Below are 25,403 nucleotides of genomic sequence, written 5' to 3'. Positions count from 1 at the left end.
TATGTACACAGACAATACACGGGATAGCACACCAAGTGTAGACAAGAGAGATAAAATGTATTCTGGTTTATTTTGCTGGTGATTTTCTTTTTTATTTTTTTCATTCATTTTTCATTGTACATCTGCTCAAGTTGATGAAATGATCCAACCCATTTGGACTTCTGTGTCAATCCTCTCTCAATTCCCATGCTTCACTGTCTCTTTAAGAGGAGACATCCCTCCCACTGCCCCTGGGGTGTTTGTCTGAATGGTGGACTGTGCTGATTTTTATTTAGATTCCCCTGGGCCTCATTTCTTATGGAAAACTGTTTAGTGCAGAACAAGTATATCAGCATGTATCTGCTTTAACTATATTCTACAGTTAGTAGGTAAGACCAGCTAATGCTTTGGGTTACTCAGGAAATCATAAGTAGCACATACACAAAACCAAAAACAGAAAATAGTCTTCCAAATCATTTAGAGTGTTGATTTTTCTCCACATTTCCAGTGTAATTTATTTTGCTAAGCACTGCTGCAATTCTTTTCTTTCCACTTGTCTTTATGCTCTTGTTTTCTTACAAAACAGTATACTAGGCTTTCTGTATAAAACATATATATAAACATTTATATATATATATATTTATATAAAAAAAACAAAGCAACGACCCCCAAAATGGACTTACACACAGGTATGTATTTGTCCCTCATTAGAAAATAGACTGTGTGTACATCTATTTGTTGTCCCTGAATGTCACAGCGCTGGCTATTGGAATGGGGTCACTAAGAAAGGGGACTTCTTTTCTCCTTGTTTTGCTCTAAAACATGCAGATAAATTACATAAGATGAACAAAAGCAGAGTAGTCACAGGAGCAATCAGATCCTGTTCACACACTGGCACCATGTTGTTCTTGTGGCCATTGTCACTACTACTCTCCTATTTGACTTCTAGTTATTACTTCCCAGGAATTAATATATCTGTACATTTTTTTTGTCCCATATTCTGTCCCCTCACCATGAGCTGGATGCAGGTCCAGGGAGAATGAAAACATTGGAAAGTCTAAAGGATCCCGGGACTCTGGAGATTTTTACCCTGCTAAACTTTTCTCAGAGAAGATCAAGCATTTACAAAATTACGGTTAATTCTACATAACAAGTAATTTTTAGTGGCCTTTCATTCCAAAAGAGACTTTTGGACAATGATTTGAGATAGATTTTCCCATGCATTGCTGGCATTAGATACCAGCCTCGCATTTTTGTATAAATGCTTTTTTTCAGATGTAAGTCCCACATTATGATGGTTCTCTGTCCTCAATATCTATTCTTTCAGCAAACAGACTGGTCATTTGAACTACTTATCATTATTGAGTGATGTGGTGGGAGAACTGCCCATGCTAAATACACCGTAAAATTTGGTGCTAGCAAAGGAGGGGTTACATTTCAGCCCAATTTATTTAGCTCATGCAAAGGTGTCTAAAAATGACTTCTTGGCCCGAAGACTCTATAATTGAAAAACCACAGATATTAAAAAAAAAAAAAAAAATATTATTAGGATTGGGGGCATAAAAGGGAAAACCATATTGAATAAAAAAAAACAAAGTACTGCTTGCTGGTTTACAAAGAGTCTATAACACTGATAAAATCTTCGGAAACCAATGTGCTGCTTTTTTTTCTTTTTTTTTTTTCTTTTTTTTTTCCCCCTTCCTTGTCCTCCTTTATTTGGGCTTCATTTCCACACGGGAGTTCATGTCATCTCCTTCCAGGTCATACTCTTCCACCTGGCCACTGGTCCACACCTTCATGCGGTCGGTCAGGTCGCTGGTCCTGGGAGCCAGGATGAAGTCGTAGATCAGGGCAGCACTTGCTCCTCCAATGATTGGGCCAACCCAGAAGATCTGAAACACAGATCCGAGCCCAGTTAATGCATCAGGTCTTTCTGCACTTGAAGCTCTTCTGCAAAGTTCCTCATTCTCACAGAAAAAATTACTCTGAGAACATCAAATTTACACCGAAACCTGAATGTTTACTTAACCACGTGGCAAGAGACCAGGAATTTCTTACCGTGAATTGGTGATAGACCTGGAGGTGAATAACTGTGACTGTGTTGCCAAGTTCTGACATTTAAAATCGGGCATCTACTGCTAAAACATCTCTGCTGCTCCAGGTAGGTTTGGCAGCAGAGCACAATTTCAAGGACAACAGGGAAGTAGATTCCATTCTCCCATTAACTTCCAGTGATGGGTGAATTTGAAAGTATTCCTTAATGAGGACCTAATTAAGGGCTTAATTTCCTACTAGCTGCTCTTTAAGTTGTGATATTGCTGTAATTAAACTGATCTAACCACTCAAGGTAAGTGAGGTTCGGAAGGAGAGGTAATAAAAGGATTTTAGTAGACAGGTTGATTTTATTAGAAATAACTGATGATACTGAAGGATTTGAAAGGCCAAAGAGTCACTGAGTCTGAAAACTTTTTCTTTTATTCAGCAATAGCAGTAGTCTAACATAATTATTACCTCCATCTCCTTCTCTCTGCACAAAAGATAATAATTTTTCTATTAAGTTCTGAAAATACCAACTACTAGCTTAGTTGCTTTACCCTAGTATCCCAAAAAATAGAAATTTTTGTGGGAAATATTTTAAAATTTAAAATTTAAATTTAAATAATTTAAATTTAAAATTTCCCCAGTATCCTTCTTTTGTATTTTATTCTTTAGATTAAAATGGCATCCATACCCACAATTTTCACTACCCGTTGTAGTATCACTCGATTTCTACCAATGCCTATGCAACTGCCTGCCAAAATCATGAGTAGGAGAGTTGGAACAAGCTACATTTTATATATTCAAGAACACATGCTCATTTATAACTTTTTTATCAGCCTTCTTTATTGAGCTTTGGTGAAATCAATAAATTTTTGTGAAGCTGCTCATTTTAACCACATTTAACCACAGGGAATAATCTAAAATTTATAATGTTTCCAGAGCACTTATCCTTGCAAACACATAAGCAGGCACTTAAAACTTTAAAATTATGAACATTTTATTGGCTTTCAAATATTGGATGATCCATTTCAGTTTATAGACCTGCTTGAGAATCTTCCTAAATTGAGTTTTACCAGATTAAGCAGCAGCACTTTACAAACTCAGATTAAACAATAAATACACAACACAGGATTTTGTGTAATAAGGCTTAAACATGTAAAATGTTCAAAATAAATAAATATAAGGGGAAATAACCAAAGAAAATCTACTGTATTACTTTGAACACAGAGACTGAATGAGCTTGAGGACTTTCTGGTTGCCTGAGGCTGGTCAGGATTGAAGGGAGACTTTTCGTTGTTAAATGAAATAGAAATGGCAACTCGCTGAGCTGGTCCTATTGATACGTGTTTAACTGTTTCTGATCTTGTGGGTTATGCATATTCAGAGGGTCTTTTGAGGTAAAGAAATAAATCCAACTTACCCAGTGGTTTTCAAAGTTGTTGGCGATCAGTGCCGAGCCAAAGGATCTGGCTGGGTTAATCCCACAGCCGGTGTAGTCGATCTGGGAAGGGGGAAAGAGAACCAGTGTGAGGCACATGTGGCACCCCCATTTCACAGCGGGGCAGGTGGCAGCCTGCAGCAGGGTTTGGATGCTCACAACAGCTTTATTCACCCCACCCATTCTTCCTCGGAGAAAGGAGGAAGAATGTTTGCCACATGTTTGTCCTGTCCCATCAGGAAAACAGATCCTACATGGCAGTGCCTGCCAGATGTACCACCTCACCACTCGCTGCCACAGCCACACAGCCCACAAAAGAAGGGCCGTGTGTGTTGCAGAAACAAAGAGAGTCTCAGAAGTGGAAGGAGAAGGAAGAAACTATCACTGCCCCATCATCTTCCTACCTTCACTGGCTCGTCCCGGGGTGGGACATAGCAGGTACAAACTGTGAGGGCTAAAACTTACAGCAAGCAGATGCCCCAAGGCAACAGAGAGACCGATGGCCAAGGGTGCTGATCCCGAGACATCGTTCCTTCTCCGGTCCGTGGTGGCCAGGACACACAACACCAGCTGGAAGGTGGCAATGATTTCGATCCCCAGTCCTTGGCCTGCATTGATTCCCTCTGAAAGCTGCAGGAGGACAAGAAGGACAATGTCACTTTGTGTTCCTACCTGACTTCAACCAGGGTAACAAATTTTTGTAGGATCTATTTTCTCAATAGGAGAATGGAGACCTGCACAGCCGTTTCTTTCCTCGGGTGAGTTTTGCTTAACGGGGGTGGAAAAAAAAAAAAAAAGGAAGAAAAAGTGAATGGAAATTGGTTTTGAATCTTGCACTGCTCTAGTCAAGTCTAGGCATAACCAAATTCCTTGGTGATTCACCATGGTTGAGTGGCTGCTGAATCCAGGCAAAGCAGACACTCAACCACCGCACAGAATGAGAACAGAACTGATCTACACGTGAGAAACAAATGAGCCAGAAATTCTCCCTCAGCAGAGTTTACTTTTTCAGAAGTGAACTCTGGTGCCTGAGGGCATTCACTCATTGCTTCTGCGATTTCCACATTAATATTAAGATACCTATACCGGGAATCAATTGGCTGAAAATATTCCTCTAATGCCACGTGAAATGACCTGAGATATCAAGTGTTTCTGTGGGACTGGTAGATATAACACAAATCCTACAGAAGACCAAAGGTGACTAAAAACCTCTAGATGCCAATATTTAGGCTATGTATCTCTAACCTGGACAGGTAATGGGTGTAATCATCAGAGAGGAGATCCATTCAGCTGATGAAATGTAGGTGATCACTGAAAGCTCTGTCTTCTATTTTGTATAGATCTCATTTGACTACAAAGAGCTTAGGCACTTAACTCACATGTAGATTCTTTTTGGCATCTTAGACCTAAATTAAATCTCCTTAAACTTCTTTGGGATCCATAAAAGAGCACCCACAATTCAGGAGTTGATGGGAGAAATGTTTCAATTTCCTCCTGAAGCAAAGCAGATTGTGTAGAAAAACTCAGACTGGCAGACAGAGATATTCCAATGGTATTATTAGTCATGAAATCAGCAGAGTTTCTTATAAATGTAAATGCTGTATGACACACTGAAACCACAGTAATCACATAAATGAACATTACAGACTAGAAATGCTGTCAGTATTTCAAGAGTACTGATGGAAATTTGTGCTTAACAAGAAACCATGGAGCTAAAACATTTTTATGACAAGTTTTGAGTTCTCCTTCTAATTTCTGTGTTCAGTGGTGTCTTCAATAAGTCAAGGCAAGACTGTTACTGAGCTGAATAACTTGGTGTTAAGCAGAAATAACTCAATTGCATGGACAGGATGAAACATGAGCTTGGACACAGGCCAGAAAAACTGAGACTGGGAGTGACTCGGAGTAGGAAGCAAACTCTGCAAAACTTCTGCTCAAAAATACTGCTGTCAGTAGGTTATCCCTTCTGTCAGAGCCTCTGCATTGAAAATTGCTGGGTCATACATGGAAAAACTGTAATTACATGTTATTGTGATCTGTCCAGAACAATAAAACTATGGGAAATCATACCATAAATCTGATTTTGTGGTTTTATGCCTTAATTTTCCCCAAAATAATATTTCAATGATGTTAAAACTTAAAGACTTTTAATTGAACTCTTTCACTGTCCACCTTTTCTACTCACTTTTCTTGTTTCTTCTCTGTGACAAAGTAGCATCATATCTAATTTTTAAGTAGTGAAAAAAACCCCTCAGTTTTTAGTCAGCACAAATCTGATTAGCTACATAAAAACAGTGAAAATAAACTGATTTCCAAGTCCTGCTAATCTGAAGCGCTAATAATATATTTTTATGTCTTGTTCTTCAAAATACAGGAGTGATATCCTCTCAATTAAAAGCAGTTTATCCCCAAATAGAAGGGAATTTTGGTTGAAATGGTGGATATTTTGGTTCCTTTGGCATCCCTACAGTAGAAACTGAAATCAGCTAATGAAACCTTCAGTATTAATAGGACTCACATGTGAGAAGTATCAGTCTGACATAAATATATACACATGAGGCAGCACTGAAAATTGCATGATCCAGAAATTCATGCTGAATTCCTGATATATCTCTAAATTAATATTCTATTACTTAAGTCATCCCCTGTTAAAAATGAACACTGTTTTTCACTGCAGAGACAGCGGGATTTGTGGATCTCAATAAATTAGATCTTCAAATGCATTTCCTTGATATCAAAATTAATTTAGGAATCTGGATTGTAGACTCCCTGGAAAATCCTACTCACATTTGGAAGGCCAAATGGCCGAACTTAAATCCAGGTGTCTTAGCAAATGAGTGACTGATACACACACGCCCAAAAGCAGAGAAGAAACTAAATTCTTTCCTATCATAATGCAACTTTAAACCCCAGAGATTTCATATCTGAGGTCTGACGCATCAATGTCAACATTTCACAGGCCCTGACATTTTAAAAGATTAAACCATTAGGCTTCCCCTTTGTTGGAAGGGCTTCTGTAAAAGACAAAAGACAATAAGAGCAAAACTGGGCTTTAAAAACCTGTGATAATCCTTTTCTTTGAGAGGTGGAAATCATATTCTTCCTCTCCCTCCAGGAAAAACACATCCTCCAGCTGACGTGACTTGAGGTCATTCTCCCTGCTAATCAACACTTATTGACGGGCTGTGTGGAATCAAAGAAAACCTGGAAATGTCATAGGAAAGCTCTTGCTTTCCTCCAGTGTGTGATTTTACACAGCCTGCCAGGAACGAAAGATCCCAGAGCAAGGGCTCTGGGACCTGTTCCAAAGCAAGGCAAACCCAGGCAAGCCTTGGAAGTTCTGCTTTGCTGTGGCATAACAGGGAGAGTGGGAAGGTGCACCTCCTTGTATCAAGTTAAAATGTACATATGTATGTGTATATTTATGTTTATATCATCCTTGTTCACAGAGTATTTGTGTTACCCAGCTAACAGTGCAACAGGTGACATTTTGCACCTTTTGAATCTACTGGTTTAAGCTCTTGGCAGAACCAGGTAAGCACAACCAACATGACTTTTTTGTCCTTTCCTTGTATTTTCCATTTGCTATTCTGTTTTTTTTAAGGAAAGCTTGGATTTTTGTAGGATACCTGGCTCCAGAAGCTTCAGGGCTGTCTAAAGCTTAATCCAAACCTAGTAGGAAGCAGTAGCGTGCATTAGACCTGACTAAAAATCAACAGCAGGTCTTAACATCTGGCAGTCTGCTACAGAGAACATCAAGAATACGAGGTGACCATATCTCTGGTGCCTAAATAGACAAAATAATGCCTCAAAACATAATAAACAGCCACCTTTACTGCAGTGTTGGGGTGAAGGGGGCCTTTTCCAGTGACTGTACCCACACTGCAATGACTTTCTTCCCTTCACTGGTCACAAGGTCTGTGGGCTGATATTTGCCTTTGATGAATCTGCTGGAAGTCTCCGACACCTTCTCATCCCAGCCCAAAAATGGTCATAAAAGTCACAGAAAAAAATGTCGGAGGACAGAGAACAGCTCAGTGACTCCCTGAGATTTTCATGCTTCAGACTTGGGAGACTTGAGTAGATTCAGTGCTGGAAGGAACCAAACACACTTTAAGGGATGAAAATGAAACACACAGGCCCACGTTCATCTCCAACACAGTTTCCCACTTCCCATAGGAGTCTATCCAGGCTTCTTCTCCTTTTTTGTTCACATGAATAATTCCACGAAACTTCATTTTTAAGGCACTATTTTAACAGAAGAGGGATCAGAAACACACATGAGAAATGGGTTACATGACTGGCAAGAGCTGAGAGTTAAATGTAGATACATTTATCTGATCAGCTGAATCAGTCTTGGCTGCATTAACTTGCACTGAGTAATTCTCTCTTGGCTGTCACAGCACCCAGATGACAAGCAGAAACCTCCATATAGACACACCAAGGGAGGTGTATCCTGTGAGCAGAATTCCACCATTTCCAGCCATAATGATTCTATGATTAATATTTTTACTCCAGTTCACTGTGAATCTAAACAACTTCATGGAATAAGAATCTGCTGGAATTCAATAAATGTCAGGAAATCAAATCTTATCCAGAAAACTCTTGAGGTGCAACTGATTGGAACCTAAGGAAGCACTTAAGGCAATTTGGAGCCCTCTGCTTTGCATTACTGGAGATGGAATGGGTCCGCATTCAAATATTAACTATATCTTTTAATGCTGCTCCTGAGAAATCCAGATTGAATTCAGTGCTGACCCTGCTTTGATCAAGAGGTTGGACCAGAGACCTCCCAAGGTCCTTTCCAAGCTGAAATATCATACAAGAGACCTTAGTTCTTTGGAAAGGTTCTTTCTGGAGGAAGGTTTGGGGTAGGATTGCCTCAGTGCTGCTCTGGCTCAGCTGAGTTAATGTCTAGAAGCAGCTGGTGACAGAAGGAAACAGAGGAAAGCCAAGTGGTGGATCAATCCCCGTGAAGGCTCTGAACAGATCTACCGGTGATACAACACATATTGGTCAGTCACTCAAGAGACATGAGCTGTAATCAAACAAGGACTGTTAAACCTGAGGTAAATATTAATGAAAAATCATTATCTAGCCATGAACATGGGAGTAACCAGCTGAGAGGAACACCTGCTTTTTGTTCTAGGAAACGGGGAGCTGTCGCGTTGCTTCCAGTTCTCCGCATCAGGCAGGAGGCAGGAACTGTGGCATTTGTTTCTCAGAAGTGCCCTTAGCTGCCATGTTTAGCTGACTGACTTCCACAGCAACAATTTGGGCAAATTAATGGTATGTTTTCTTTCCTTTTGATTTTTTTTTTTTTTTATAATTTTTTAGGACAGGATATTTGTCCGTTGTCCGCCTTCAGAAGAGAAATGGGGACAGGAAATTAAACTGGCCCAAGGTAAACCCCACTGTGTACTTCTCTGGTGCCTTCATATTTTTCTCATTATGAGCAAAAGTATATCAAGTCCAAACCTGTTTCCCGTTATATGGATAAGACAGTTTGTTATGCAAGGTGGTTCCATCACGTGGTGCTGTGCTCCACCTCATTCAGCAAACCCAGGATTGTAGCTTCTAGGGTCCAGCTTACTTTCATATAACAGGGATTAGTTTCTCATTGTTCCTTAAAAATCGTAGGCCTCTGGAATTGGAGAGGTCTGTTTTTTAGCAGGGGGATGTCAGCTTTCCCCATTCTTATGAAACACCACTGCAAGCCCTACTGGCTGGTGTGCTTCAGAAGGAGAAAATTTAAGGCAAAGCAATTTAGAGAGACACATAACATTACTAATGGCTGGGACTTTTTTTTTTTGCATATCTCAGCCATCCCCACTAAATTATTAGCTTATCTCTGCCACAGCAGATTTTTTTTTAAAAGCTGATCTTTAGAATTTTATTTAAAAAAAACCTCTTGCAATCTTACTGCATTATATTCCTGCAGCTTAAACTTTCCCTTTTTTTGATTTTCCTTCTTTTTCTTAATAAGTGAAACCCTTCACATTAATTTAAATGGTTCATTCTCTCTTCTTCATCCCCTTGCCTGATATATTAATTATACTTCTTTATACCAACTATCATTTCAGTGCTTAGCTGGGCAAAGTTCTTCAATACAATGTTCTTCAAATGTAACCTCAGAAATTCATGTCCCTACTTCCCTGCAAACCATCTTCTTCTGCCTCACCTGCCATTTTTTCAGACTTTTCTCACTCTTTCAGCTCCAACTCTGTCATGAAAAGAACTCGATAACTTCCACCTTGATAACATACCTTTTTTCTGCTGGAATTCTGTCCCAGATCTCCATAGCTATAACTCTTCCTTTAATTGATAGTCAAAATTTATTCAGAGATTTTTATCCCTGGCTATTTAACTGCAGTTATTCACTTTAACAATATCCCTGTGAAATGGATGTTTCTATACCCACTGAGTGTTAGGGATTCAGAGAGTACAAAAGTCTCATTTTTTTAGGAAGTAGAGACAGGCAAAGATCTAAAGAGTTTCACTTAAGATTATATGACAGGAGCACTCAGAAGCTGCTTATGAATTAGCTTTGGATCCTGTCCTAGATCAACAACAGAAACGTTCAGCAGAACCTGGGGACAAAACATATTGTCCTCTGTTAGATTATCCTTCCTATAAATACAGCCTTTAGAGCTCTGAAGGAGACTCATTCAATTCCCAAAGCAGAAATCATATTTTCCGTTCTTTGGGCAGCAGACACCCTCCAGGAACAGGATTAACCTCCCTCCTCCCAGAGGGCTGAGGAGAAACCAGCCAGGGCTCTGTGTCACAGCAGCCTGGCGAAGAGAAGAGAGATGGTTTAATTTATATTAAACCAGAGCACATAAAGTTTTTATGTCAGGCCAGTGACAGGCAGTAAAAGTCAGCCCCTCTGAAGGACTTGCATTTGGCACAGCTGGTTGGGGACAGATCATTTGTCTTATTTACATTTTCACTTTTTCATGTGCCTCTGGGAAAGTTGTTTTTGGGGAAACAATTTTTTTTTTGTTGTTAAATCTTGCTGCTGAGAAATAAACAACTTCTATTCAGAGGATGAGAAATTGTGAGGTTTTGTATTTTTTTTCTTTATCCAGCAAATAGTTAATTTTCTGTAACATGTGAAGCACTCATTTATATCACAGAGCTGTTTGTGATCTCCTGCATTACCATCCCAAAAGGAGACAGTCTTTCAATGGAGAATTTTTGGGAATATCTGAATTTTGAGCCTAATAGGATCTTCCTTTCTATGTTTTTACTGGAATAACCAGCTGGATTTGCACAGAGCTCACAATATGGTTCTTGGCAATTGCACCAAAGTGATATTTTATATTTCTAGACAAACACTCCAGCAAAACTGTGAAGTTTTCAAACTTTCCATGTCTGAGGGAGTTCATACAGTCAATCTTGTGCAGCCTTGGCATTTCCATGGAGTCAAAAAGCAGCTCTGAATATGTGCAATGGATTTCAGGAATTAGGGGAACGGTTCCAGCTCCTTCATTTCACCACCTTGTTCATCAGGCAAAAAGTCATAACAAAGGAAGGATAAGGGGCCAAACCCGACCTTACTCATTCCAAACACAGTCAGCATTGCCTTCAGGAGAAGCTGTGTATGTGTGTAAGGAAACGTGCCACAGTTCTGCTCTGAAAGCATCCATGGACTTCCCTTGGCACAGAGTTAGTGTCAAGAGCCTGGAAAAGTTCAGGTTTCTGTGATACCTCTCAGTGTTTCCTCTAGAGAAGATGCACGTGGCTCATCCAGAGAAGCACACAGAGCATTTCTTTACTCCTTTCTAGTCTACAAATGCCAAAAGAGAAACATATTGCAGAGATTTCGGGCCACATTTTTGCCCTCCTGCTGTTTATAGTTTCCTCCAGGATGCCTGTCAGGTTCTGTATATTTGATCTAACAGGTTGATGTTTTGCCTTAGCCTCAGATCTCATCAGTGGAGCTGCAGCAGATAAACACCTGCACCAGCTTTGGCTCTGGATGCCAGGAAGAGCAGTACTTCCCCATCAGGTTACACATTAATAAATACACAAGGACTGCCTGCTGCTCCCAGCCAGGCCAGGAAAAGCTCCAGGAGACATTCAAATGTTCTGTGACATCTGCATAATTATTATTCTGGAGGTACTGATGGGCACAGCCACAGACCACGAGGTCTCACTGTGACAGGTACCAGATTAACACACAGGGAAAAGCTGCCTCTGCTTACTTGTAATAAAGAGACAACAGCTAAAGGCAGAGAAATTCAGAAATTTAAAAATACAGATATATAACATACAGATTGTTTGTTCTCTATAAAGTTGAGCACAAACACAATAGTTTGGAATGGTTTCCCTAACTCTGGAATAGGGATTTGTCTGAGAATGAAGATTTCTTTGGCATTTTCAATTGTGGTACCAGGTAAAGACCTGTCTGCTATTGAATTCTCTCGATTAAGCTGCAGAATGGACAAAATAAGCAAAAACGTACCACTGCTCTAAAGAAAACAGGCAATTTCCTCTTGAGACAAACAGGAAATTTTTCAAGGGCTATTTTTTCTTCCTTTAGTACTTGTGATGTGGTGTGGTATCCTTGTTTTAAAAATGCTTCTCTTAAAAATACCTATATAGCCCAGATAGTGATATTATTTAGGATTCTCTGATTAAAGAAATGTTATCCTTCACTCCCTGAAGGTTCTCATTGTCTGTTGAAGCCCCTGAGCTCTGCTACAAAGACTTCTATGTTTTTTCTTACCATTGGACCAATTTACCCAGAATTGATCCATGATATCCATTCTCATGTTTACTGTGGAAATTTCCATTTGTATCCAGGCTGTGGTTCTTGCCATGTAAGAGCTTTAGACACCCACTAACAGAGATCTTTTTTAAAAAATTCTTTTTTTATTTAAATTAAAAAATGGAATTTGGGCTAGAGATAGATATCTATCTATCACTTTGGTGTGTGAACACACACACACACAGAATATCCAACACATATGACACAACACATAGAACACTATGGAAGGGGAAAACCATTTTAACTTTTTATTCATCAGTCAGGAAGGGTGGTGGCAAAATGAATTTCCTTATATTTCACACTTAATCCTACTTAGTTTGACTGCTGGTCAAACACAGAAAGAAACTGTTCTCTGAAAATCCCAGCATGGCTCCACTTGAATTACAATAGTAATTTATCTACCAAATCAATAATGGTTTTAGGTCTATGGCAACTCAGTGTTTTGCAACCTCCTGTGCACTCCTTTACTCAAGTTCTATAATTTCTATGTAGAAATAAATAAAGGGCATCTTAATCTGAGTCTTGCAGAGCATTTCTGAAACAGTGAGCCAGATGTCCTTGGGTCCTTTGGATGTGGACCACGGTACAAAACCCTCCTTGAACCCCTCTGTTCTAGCATCAAAAGGCTGCTGGATGATCACTAAGGCCTTGCCTTGTGCCAGCAGTGGCTGTGCTGCTGCATCCCTGAGTGTTCTCTGCCAAAATCTCGGGACAGGGCTGTATTATTATAGAAGCACTAAGTAAATACTGGAAATGGAAATTAGATAATAAGCTCTGAGATCTGAGATAAGGATTGGAGCTATAACCCATGTTAGCCCAAAATGCTCCAGAGAATGGGCGATAACCATCAGGTTATCAGCCCAAATGTTTCTGCTGTCACTGTGTGAACTCATTAGAAAGAGGCCAAGACCGTGGCCAGTTTTTGAGCAGGTGCCTTTCCTGTGTCCCACTTGCCTGGCCTGGGGCAATCCAACACAATGCTGGCAGGCCATGAAAGACCTCTGCTGCAAAAACTGACATTGAACAATGAGCCATTGTTGTGACAGCTCTTTGTTAAGAAATAAAAATCCCAGATTAATCTCATGCTCCGAAACCATTTTGCTCACTCAAAAAAATGTGGTGACTTCTTGTAAAAGCCCCAGTACTCGAGGATGCAGATGTGTCCCAGTAGAGACAAGGCTGGCAGGAGAAGCCTATGTTGGATCAAAAACAGGGAGTGCAGGGGGCAGAGACAGGGAGAATGAAGCTCCTGACTGCATTGAGACTGGAGAAAGTCACAGTATATAATCTAAATTTAAAAAAAAAAAAGGGCATCCAGGGATTTTTTAACGAGCGCTAAAGGTCAGCAACTCGGCTGCATGTCCTGTCCATCCAGCGGCACCTCTGGAGCTGCAATTTTCCACACTGACTCAGAGGAAAAGCAGCATCACTTACTCAGTTGTCCACTCACACTGTCAAGCCCTCAGTTTATTTTGGAAGTTCTTCCAACCCAAGCCGCCTTTGTTTAATTTGAGGCTGAAGGAGAACAGACCCACAGGGCGCGGACAAGAGGAGAGAGGGAAATCACAAGGCAAACACTGAGTCATCCAGGGCAACCATGAGAATCCTGCTCCCCATGGTCAGAGGGCCACCAGTGGCTCGCTGGGCTGGACCAAATGTTGGGAGTTTGGCGATTCTCATTCGAGATCCCCCCTGAGAGAATTTTCTAAAGGATTGGAAAGGTTCAACAAGAAATATCAGGGTAAAATCTTCAGTGCTGACCCAGGAATACCATTAAAAGGTGTGGTAGCTCTCAACTTTACGAAAGGGAATTCCCAGTGCAGGGGCAATTTTCTGTTTGCACTTGAAGCCTCTGTGCCCTGGAAATTTTTTGGGAGAAAAATCACTAGGATTGATGCCTTAGAGATAAAATCATGTGCAGGAGATAAGGATCCATGTATCCTGTGCCCCATCCTATGTTCCAGTCTCCCAGAGACAAGAGATTGTTCATCTTCCCCAAGTACCAGAATAAGGCTGGAGCTGGGGAACATACCGACAGCAGAGAAAAAAACCACATCTCCAGTATAAGGCTTCTAAACTACTCTGCTGGTGCTGGCTCACAATCCTACTTAGTGGGATTAGTTATGGAAAGAGGACTCATTCCCATCCCTGGAAGAGTTAAAGGCCGGGCTGGATGGGGCTTGGAGCAACCTGGTCTAGTGGAAGGTGTCTCTGCCCATGGTACAAGGTTGGAATGAGATGGGCTTTAAGGTCCCTTCCAAACCAAACCATTCCACATTTCTGTGATTCTGTGGGGAGACTTTGGTGAGGGTGGAAGGTGTCTCGAAGCAGCAGATACTACCCTGGTGTGAACAGTCAAGGACAGTAAAGATTTCCTTTCTCCCTGACTTTCTCAAAGGATTTGAGCACTGTTTGTCACCAGAGGATGTTGCACCCTAAAGGAAACAAATTCTTCTGCCACAGTTGATCCAGATTTGGGGACACTCCTCTCAGCTGTAGTGGCAGAGACACAGCCAGTCACACTGAAAATCCAAAGGGTGTTCCATCAACAGGTGATTTTCCATGCTCCAGGAATAGTATCTATACGACTATTCACCTGTCTTAAGAAAATGCACCAAACCTCCAAATCCACTGACCACAGATCTCTCCTGGCTTTTCCAGAAAGAACTTCAGTTACACAAACAACATTTATCAGTCCACTGAGTGTTTTCTAAACCCAAGTCTTTCTATTTGTTATTCTTGGTTGTTTTTCTTTTCTCTTTATCTACCCGAGCAACGTTACCTTCAGGTCTGTTTTTCTTGCCTATACTTTTTGATCCACTTCTAACTTTTAAAACAATATCTTACATCACAGACTTTGAAGGCAGAGTTTTCAAATGTTTTCTAAATTATAGCCCCAAGAGTTAGGGGGCACATTTCCTGGCACTCCAATCCGTGTGCCAAAACACAGAAAATATGAAATTGTAAAGCGGTGTCTGCATTTCTTACAAACTCTGATTAATTGAATATATAGCATTAACCTGAGCGAAAGAAATTTCCTCAGAATGCTTTTAAAAGCTTGATAAAAGTTCTCCAGATAATCATTGCTGAACAGCAAATATTGTGTTACCTTAAAGCACGGGAGGCTACTCTCACCCGTCTTTCCTGCTTGAGCTCTCTGTTGGTCATTAACTGCTTGTGCTGAATAGTTTCTTCCATTATCCAAACTACAGATCTGTCCTCACTAGACAATAGCCAGCTCTGCTGGCAGATGAGTGCATTTGGGATTAGGTATTCTCTATTCTTACAGTTTTACCTAATGGAAACTTGTAACGTGTAGTAAATCAACTTCCAAAAAAAGATATAATATGATGCAAGGAAAAATATCTGATTTCTTTAGAGAGCAAGCACACTGCATACTCCTCCTTCGGCTTTTCCAATTCTTGAAGTTTTTACTTTGGCACCCACACCACTACTAGAATATACTGGAAGTTAAGTGTTTTAAAAGGATTCAGTAATCTAAATACCTCCCTGAATATTGTCCAAAATGTCTTACTCGGAACCAGCCAAAATAACTAAAAATATTTCCTTTGACTTCAGTAAAGTTTGGATCAAGCTATTAATGTGTGACTGCTTTGCTTGTCTTAGTGTAAAACAGATCTTAATATGGAACATGTTAAAGGAACATCCTGCATTTGCATTCTCCCTTCTTTCTCTTCAGCCTTGCACCTTCCATGGCTGGGTTTTGTGCTTCATTTGCTTGTGTTTCCCTTGTTCTCTTTGGACAATGAGAAAGACACAAATTTATCCCACTTAATTCTGGATACTTAGCAGAGGATCTCAAGCCTGGAGCCTCATCATGCCAAAGAAGATCTGGGTATCTCTGGAGGACAACTTAATGGATCTAAAGACTGAAGTCCCTCTCTTTGTCTCTCCTTCTCTGTGACCTACAGAGGACCCTATGGAAATGGATTCTCAGCTTGGTCCCTCAGTGCAGGACCTACAGCTGGGCAGGACAAATCTAAGCTCAGGCATGCAACCCCACCCAGTATCCACTGGGAACATTGGATGGACACTCACTCCATTAAACTGCTTCCACCCCATTTTTCCTGTTAAAAAAAACACCTCTTCAAGAGCATGGCAGAGTCAAGACAGAGAACAAAGTCCCACACATCCAAGCCCTCTTCCCAACCTTATCAAACAAGCATCTCAGCAGTGAGTCTACACCTCATTTCCCACAAGAAGGGCAGGAAGACAAAGCACCTTGCAGGGATGCCAGCTCTGTCCCTCCCCTCCTTGTCCTTGGGTTAAAAAGCATAACATAAAAGCAACTCTCCGTGGTTTCTCCTCGTCCTGTGTTTGCTGAGGGAGGCACCTGCTGCTGGGCTGTGGTTTCAGGATGTGTCCTGTTGAGAACAGCTCTGCACAAGCACAGCTCAGACCCAACTCACTTCTCAGTTCTCCCCTCCCCAGACACTCCAAGCTTGTCACTGGGAAATGAATGGATTTGCTTTCCCTTCCTCTCTGGCTCTTTCCTGCAAGGGAGAAGAGCAGCTGCTGCCCTCCCCATCCCCAGGGAGATCTCTCCACTGCTCCTCTATCCAGAACATTTATAACTAAATGTGAAAGAGAAAAAAAAAATCAAAATTCTGAGTATATGACAATGACAAACACTGAGACCAGGGGTTTTAGGAACTATATTAATTCATTGCACAGAAACTGTGGCCAAATTTGTGAAATTTGTATGATGGAGACTTAAATGCTGCCTGGTTTTTATTTTGTAGCTTGGGGAGTTACTGACTGAGGAGCGAGAAGACCTTTACCCTGCTTTACAAATGGCCAGTTTTAGGGCTTTTGGTTAGAGGAAGGAACCAGTCATCAGGATTTTATGGAAGCAAAAGGGAAAGGCCAAGCTTAAGTGCTACTGAAACCAGACCTCCCGTGTTTAATGGCACTTGGACCTCTCGAGGAAACCGCTTGGGTGGATCCCCTGTCCCATGTGGTTGAGCTGCTCCCTCTGCCAGTGGTTTCAGAGGAAAAGATCGTGTATCACACACACAGACAGAGCCTTCTGGAGTCAATAAAATTATTTGCTTTTCTTCCCCGAAGTGTTTTGAGTCAACCCATCAGAATTTCCAAGACGGTGGCAGGATGGAATAGCTGCAGGCACCAGGCTCCAGGGAGGAAGGCAGCCAACTCAGAGTAACACCAGGGTGGATGACACTGAGCTGCTCAGGAATCACCTTAACATCAGGTTTTATTATGTTTTCAAAAACTGCCTCATTTTCTGAATTAGCTGTAAAGCCACAGCGTGCAGAAACCATATTAATATTTTGCCTAGATTATTTCAGAAAATGTACTGTATCTGCAGCTTTATGTTCTAAATATCCCTTCAGTTAGGTAGATCTTTCAAATTAGCTCAAGTTAAAAGTGTTCTGCAAGAAAGGGGCTACAAAAAATATGTGAAATACCTGTTCTTAAGAGATCAGGTAAAATAAGTGACTAGAAGACAATTTCCATTTATAATACTGTGTGTACTGCAGTGGCTGTAGCACTGCATCTGACAGTGGGATGATTTCAAGTTTAAAAGTGTATTTAGCCTTTTTTTTCTCCTATTATGGTACAACAACAACTGCAAAATGACAACATTTTGAGGAGGAGGAGTTGTGGGCAGGCAGTTTTTAGGCAGCATGATGTGAGCATCTGGCTGGGAGAGGGATGAAACCTGTACCCATGTTACCTGCAGCTGCCTCACATCTTTACACCTGAGAATTCAGGATTTGTCCTGGTTTTGCACAGAAATACACAGAAAGGGCAGCTGGGGTTGTGTCAGGCAGGATCTGAGCACTCTGCCTAATGCAACAGGTAAAGCTCACACCTTTGGGGACAGGGTTTCTCTTGCTACACATCTCTCTCTGCTCCCACAGGTTTTCATTGCAGTCATCATCAGGTTACACAAACCATTAATTAGTTATTGAAAATGAACCACATTCACAGAAGCCAAAACAACACCGGTAAATGCTCATTAATCAGCACGTCACCTTAGAGACCCTCAGAATCATGAAAATCAGGCAACTGCCAGAGATTTCAGTGTTAAATTGTTGCCAAGAGCCACCTTTCAGCAACTTGGATGTAAAAAACTGAACATAAGCAAAACTCATCCTGACCAGAACGTCCTAAAGCTCTGAAATAGGGGTGGGGAGGAAGGACCATCCCTGTGACACAGATCCATCCTGGAATCAGGCAGGGCTGAATTCTCTGCTACGATAAGCAGTTGGCTGCCTGAGGTCACCATCACTCCCCCCCCACACACACAGGTTACAGGTGCTACATTTCTACTTGGAAAAAAAAAAAAAAAAAAAAGGAAGGAGGAATTAAAAGTTTCTACTCACCGCATTGAGCCCCAGGAGGTTGTTTGGGAGAGAGGAGGTGACTCCTGACAGAATTGCCGTGGCCACCACTGCCCCCAGGCACTGGGCAAGGATGTACATGAGCGCCTTGAAGATGCTGATCTGGCAGCTGAGCAGCAGCCCCAGGGTGACAGCCGGGTTCAGGTGGGCCCCACTGATGTGACCCACGCTCTGGGCCATGGTAGCGATGGATAACCCAAAAGCCAGCGAGACCTTCACGTTGTCCTGGGACCTCGTGGATGTTTTGTTGCCCACCACGGGGAAGCTGAAGCCCAGAGCCGAGCCAATGCTGATAAAAATAAAGAGGCTCATGGCAAGGAACTCAGCCACCACTGCCCTCCAGAACATTTTCTTTTTGAACTCACTAGCCATCTTTCCTCTTTCTCTCTCTCTCCTCCTCACTTTCCCTTCTCCCTCTCTCCCTTCCTCTGCCTGATAGTTTTTCCTTTGAGGTCTGAAGAGAAATCTGGAGGAAAAATACAGTCCTTGGATTATTTATAGGGCTTTGGGTGGTCTGTAGGAGGGAAGGGGTGTTGCACAAAAGGAGGAAAGAACATCTACATAGATGCTGACTGCTAGATTGATGTAAGACACTGCTTGCCTGCCAAAGTTTTTTCTTCCTTTTTTTTTTTTCTTCCCCTCCCTCACCAGCGTCCGATCTCTGCCGCCGTTTTTAAGAGGCTTTTAAAAATTCCTGGAAAAATCTTTAGGAGCACCTCAGGAATTTTTTTTTACCCTCTACTTCTTGAACTCCCGTGTCATCATTCAGCACGGGGATTGGAATGAAAGCTTTGATGGGATTTCTGTCTCGAGCCGGACTGAAACAAAAAGCAAAGTTATCTGTGCAGGCTGGTGAGTTATTCACGCTCAGCTTCAGCGGCGGCAGAGAACAGCTCAGAGTAGTAAATAAGACTGACAACTAAATCCACACTCCAGGGACTTCAGCACCTCTGTTTCATTTGGAAACAGGTAGAAATGTCCTTTCTCTTGGCTCTGTGGACTTGGAGGTGTTTGGGATGCCAAGTCGGAAGGCTGCACGAACACACTTGCGGATTTACACGGCTCACACGAGCTGGTGCTCACTGAGGAGGGATCAGTTTTAATCTCTGTGTAAAGCTGACATAACACTGAGTGTAAGCTGAAAGCTTTCTGTAGATGCAAGTTGGATGTTGAGGGGGAGGTGTTTGCTTTTTTTTTTTTTCTTTTTTACTATTTTATTTTAATTTATGTCATTTCTTCGCTTTTTCTCTCCGAAGCACAGAGGTGTTTCAGGGTTTCCCCAGCCTTCCTCTTCTGACCAGCAGGTTAAAAAAGTCAGCTTGGGGGCTTCCTGCAGTGAAAACCTGCGTGTCACCATCCTGCTGAGGGTCAGCTCAGCTGTCCCGGTTGTCACCAGGGAGACTGAGCCACAGGACTGGCCAGAGACGGGGACAGAGGGGAGAGCAAGGGAGAAGGGAAATTACATGCTTGGTTTTGCAGACAGAATGAATTTCCCGGCAGTGCCAGAGTTTCTCTGAGAGCAAAAGGTCCGAGTGCCTGGTTTATCTCAGCGGGACATGCACACACGCCTTGGATTAACCCCTGTGCTCTCAGATCTCTGCCTGCCTTAACAGCTGGGGGCACCTCCATCTGTAAACCAGGGGTTTGCTCTGGCTTCAAACTAAGGAAAATCTGATCCAGAGTCAGGAACTGATTGCCCGGACCCAACTCTTGAAGGATGGTTGTTTAAAATCAGCCCACTTCTCTGCCTCCTCTTTTTTCTCCCTCTTCTTGCTTTAATGCACTGGTAATGTCTTCTAAATTATACTTAAATTAATTCAAGGCTTTTTCATTTGGACAATATGTCGGTAAGAAGGAAAAATCAAACACACACCTGGATAGTATTAGACAGTCAATAAGGGGTTTTAAAATACATTCAGTTTTCAAAAGATGATTCAGTGACAAAGCTGAAAACTGTTTAAACAGGAATCCAGATGTCTGCAGCCTGTCACCCCCAAGTTTTTATTCTTCCTAGGCATCAGATGTTCTTGATTTTCCATATAGCCAACTTTATTTCCTTCTGTTTTATAATGCACTTACTTACACAAGAGAACTGTACCAGTGAAAAAAAGGAAAAAGCAAAGAAAAGGGGAATAATTCAGTTTTTGGGTTTACCCTTCTAATTACAGTGGGACTTCAATGAGGAACCATGTGACAGACAAATCGAAAATCAAATTTAGCCAAATAATGGCAGATGGTGGAATTTTAATACAAGATACAATTGATTCTAGTTGTGTCCTTTTCAGTGAAACTTTTTATTTACTACAAACAGCCTCTGAGACTTGGAGATCTTCAGTGAGCAGCTTCTCTGGACCTACCAAACAGGTGCCCAAGACACAGGGCATGTATCACGCACCTCAGGGAACTGGACACAGCAAGAGCTCTATGAATAATTTACAAGAGTTTCCATGTGTCCCAAATTGGCACCTGTGGAATGGAGATGCCCAGATAGTCAGCCCTATCCACAGGAAAGTCCCTCTTTACTCACTTCTTCCTACAATTAGGAACTGGATGACCAAGCAACCTCTGTATCAGTACTGATAAGGTGAGAAAGAATCCCTGAAAGGAAAATTTCCAGAAGCCAGGAAAATAGCCATGGGAAGTACTGCAAAATGGTTCCTTGATTTCTGCAGTCTCCTCTAAATATCCCTGACTGGCCTGTGCCAGAGACTGGGTACCAGGAAAGCCAGACCTTTAGTCTGACCGGTGGAATATGTGAGCAACACACAAATTAAATGTGCCTTAGGAGTAGCAGGTTGGACACTCACCTTGGTGTTGAACCAAAGTCACCTCACACTTGTATTTTCATCCTAGGGCTCCTCATTGGTCTCTTCATAACTGTTACCCACCTCTCATTTTACATTTTGGGATTTGGTGCCACAGTAACTCAATAAAACAATAATTCTAACAGAAAAGAAAAAAATCTGAAGTAAATTAAAGACAGAAACGGTTCCAGGGAATATACACATATAAAAGGAATGGGTGGAGCTATTATCCAATTTTTCCCTCTACGCTGTGATGTGAAGTAAACCATGATCATCTCTGCTGTGTTGTTACTAATTGCCTGTACAAGGACGATACCCAGGGCCCCTCAACCTTCAGTTCTGGGCAGAAAGAGCAGAGACAGACTTGGCCTGTGTGTAGAAGAACCACCAGGAGGGGAAACAGAAGAGGATGAAAACAAAAGAACAAATCTATTGCACAGGAAGTAGAGGGAGTTGTGGACAAAATAAATTGTACAGCAGCATAAGTGTAATGAGGAAAGAGGAAAGAGAAAACATGAGTAGAGAAACCAGCTGGAATTCTTCAGAAATGTCCACCACGACACAGATCTAATTCCTACTCTGCTCATTATGCCACTTTTCCACAAAACAAGCTCCATCCCACGTTACTCAGGCTGATGGCAAAGACACCAGGACTTGGCCAAGTAACCAGAGGCCTCTGAACCCAGAGCCCACAACCACCAGAAGCCCAAAAAAAGGACAAACTGCACATCAGGTAAGCTGGGATTTGTGCAGACATCTTTTCTGGGTGTGGTTTTAGTTTATGCACCAAATCACACTTGAAGGTGGGGTTTGGTTTTTTCTGGAAATAGAGAGAGATGACTGCTAGCCTTATGTAAGTGTTTATGACATGCAATTAAGAACAGATCTGATGGGAACAAGAGGGAGAAAGTAGCTCTTTAGCTGAGGGGTGTTTCTTCACAGATGATTTAAACCAGTGTGTATTCCCAACAACTCTTTGATTTAGTTACACTAGAGACAGTTGAGTGAAAAATCAAGCTCACAGGACTGGATATTTAATTGCCAAGATCCCAGGACCAACTCATTTTTCTGTCTGAAACCAATCAGGAGGGTTGTAGAACAAATCTCACTTAACATTTCAGTGAGAAAACAAATGTAGTTGGAGTGGTAGGCTTTTGTTCTTCACTCCCACACGTCAGATTGCTCAGGATCGCTGCTTTTTGAACAAGAAACAAATGTCAGTGACTGCAAATTTGGTCTTGGCTAACATGAATTCTTGGGGAATTTCCCTCTTAGGTGAAGGAACAGTCAAAGTTGAAGGGCAGAAGGAATGTGTGTCAGTCCAGCAGTCAAATGATTGGAAGAACCAGGGGAAATTGAGCAAACCACAATTATTCTTCTCCTGAGAAGATTTAGTTACCCTGTGGCCCTGCCAGACAAGTCTTTTAGCAGGCAAGCAACAGTTCCAGGAATACTCCATTTTATACAGTTTCAGAGACAACAGCAGTTCCTACTTCTGCCCATAGACTTTCACCCCTCTGGGGCATCACCAGCTCTCACCTCCATGGAGAAGAGCAAAACTGTGGAACAGGGAAGAGCTGGAGTATCCATGTAATCTTGCTCCAACATCTCAGAAATGGGAAGGAGCCCAGCATTTCTGGTTGGAATAAAAATGTTTTCCCCTGTGTTCTGTTCAGTGCTGTCCACACAGAAATTGTAGCTCACAGGTGGGGTTTCCAGTAAGAATAATTCCACTGAATTAAACAGATTTGCACCAATATTCAGGAGTTGTTTTTTGGACTCCATTCCTTCTCTGGATAGAAGGAGAACATTTCCATATTTCTGTTGTAAAAAGTACAAGGTGCCCATTGAGTCCCATTCCCACTTGGGAAAATCTCTGCAAGAGGTCCCTGAGCACAACCAACACCTAAAGCACGAGTAAAGTGCCCAGGAACTGGGAGGGGCTTTAGACTGAATCCCTGGCTTAATTCTCCTAAATCCAGGAAAGATGGAAGATTTCAGACACATCCCCCTCTCCAGCATTTGCTACTAACCAGTCTAAGCACCCACTTGCTCCATATGGCAACTGCTGAAAATTCCCTCCTTAGGGACTCAGCTGACTTTGTTCCCTGCATGGAAAACTCAGAGCCTGCAAAATCCCCCCTTACGGAGCTGGACCCTGGAATTGCTTTGGGATGCTGGACCTGAATTATCAGAAACTCACCTGTGAGGATCAGCAGTTATTTATCAACCACATGAGTCACCTGTTTTCTTTGGGAGACGAGATGGGATGTCACCCTCTAATGAGCAAGACTCAAAGGCATAAAGTTCTCTTGATTAATTTTCATTTAAGTACTTCCTGATTCAGTGAAATCAAAGTATGTTCTAAAGACTGAAGTTTTTCCTTTTCTTAGAGGCAAAAAGTATCTGTACATTCCTCCATGTTCACCTGGACAACATAATTCTCTTTTTGATGGATTTTGTTTTAATTTTTCACTAGATATGGATATGTTAAGCCTCATTTTTATTTTATTTTTTCCCTCCAGAAAAATAAAACTGTCAAAAATTTATCAGTGTATATATGACTGGACAAAATCTGTGGTTGTACAATAAATGAATGAAATTCAATATCAGCAGAGGCAAACCTATTTACATCAATGACCAATTTAGTACAGATGGACAGAGAAGATGATTAAAAAGTTGTTTTCTCTTGAAGGAGATTTTGAAGGCATCTGAAGAGAAAATCCCTCATGAATGCCCTCAGAGAGTTTGCCTCCAATTTCAAGTTTTCTCTCTTCTGGGGGCAAGAGACCGTACAGCAGTTCCTGAAAACATACATAATGCAGGGATAAATGTGTCAGTACAGCACAATTTTTCATCACAAGCACAACAAAGCCATGTGGGTGGCATTTGTCCCCCCTAATTGTTGGTATCTACCATGAAAATATCTCTGACTGAGCTGATGTCCTCTGTCTTAGTGAATGCAGAGTGTGTGAGCTTTCAGAATGTAATTACAGTCCTTGATTTCAGACATCTACACTCCATTGGTTCCATTTAACCAACTTTTTAGGCTTCCTAGGCTGCCCAGCTCCAGCCAGCATTTACCTTTTTCTGGAAATCCCAGTTCTCTGGCCATGAGAGCTGCCCACCTGCCAACCACACCAACGGGAGGACTGTTATTACCCTTTTTTTTTGACATTTCTGGGACATTAAGTAATAAAGATGACTGTCTTCCAACTGAGACATAAAAGGGAATTTCTCAGACAAATTAGCCTGCACCAGGAACCAGATTTTTGTTTCCCCCTGATTCCCCTGTACCACCAAGTTGACAGCAGCATCTCCACAAAGGAGGGGTGTTTTCCAGCTTGAAGGATTCTGTGGTTCCATGATTATGGACCATGAAGTTCTTCACCACTGCCTGTTCTCCTGACACACGGCAAACAGTGCTAGGAAAAGGGTACAGAGAATTTAGCTGACCCCAGGAACATCTTTTGTCTGAAAGCACCTTCCAAATTAGGCATTTCTTCTCCCTAAGCTGATGCTGGAGAGAGAAACCACAGGCTCTGCTGCTTAGCAGCAGCATTAATGCAGAAAGTAACGTCCCTCTTATAGCAGCAATGGATAGAAAAGGGGTATGAATCCCTTGCCATTAAACAGGAGAAAATCTTACCTCTTTTTCTCCAACCAAACCTTCTCCTCTGTGTGTTATTTAAACACAGTTGGCTTGTGAAATGGTTGGTTTTTCTGGCAATCTCAGAAAACGCTGCCACATTGAGGGTTAAATGCCAAATATGATTTTTTTTTTCTAAGTGCACATATTTAGCAACAATTGTCCTTTTGAATTTCCTGTGCCCAGTGCATCACTGGGAGGTTGACCAATTTTTTTTTTATTTTATTTTATTTTTATTTTATTTTTTTTTCTTTTGCCCTGCACATTGTGTTACATAAAATAACAAGTCTGCCAGGAATACTGGGCATGACACACCAGTGACTGTGCT

General features: G+C 41.6%; 1 protein-coding gene and 1 long non-coding RNA gene across 2 annotated transcripts; one reads left to right on the top strand and one right to left on the bottom strand.

The window, feature by feature from the left end:
• Positions 1-107: 107 nt before the first annotated feature.
• AQP1 (aquaporin 1 (Colton blood group)) lies at positions 108-19,094 on the bottom strand. Its single transcript, XM_027660607.1, has 4 exons — positions 18,605-19,094; positions 3,923-4,087; positions 3,440-3,520; positions 108-1,871 (listed from the first exon to the last, which is right to left on the bottom strand). The coding sequence occupies exons 1-4, from the start codon at positions 18,992-18,994 to the stop codon at positions 1,692-1,694; spliced, it is 816 nt and encodes a 271-aa protein (XP_027516408.1). The 5' UTR covers positions 18,995-19,094; the 3' UTR covers positions 108-1,691.
• LOC113955293 lies at positions 8,132-19,808 on the top strand. The gene is made up of 3 exons (XR_003530483.1): positions 8,132-8,472; positions 8,795-8,861; positions 19,274-19,808. It is a non-coding gene; the product is annotated as an uncharacterized LOC113955293 (long non-coding RNA).
• The last annotated feature ends 5,595 nt before the right edge of the window (positions 19,809-25,403 follow it).

Source organism: Corapipo altera, unplaced genomic scaffold (assembly GCF_003945725.1).
Source record: "Corapipo altera isolate COAL_440 unplaced genomic scaffold, ASM394572v1 126, whole genome shotgun sequence".
NCBI lineage: Eukaryota > Metazoa > Chordata > Aves > Passeriformes > Pipridae > Corapipo > Corapipo altera.
Note: the sequence above shows the minus strand (reverse complement) of the source record. Positions and strands in the feature narration are given on the sequence as shown.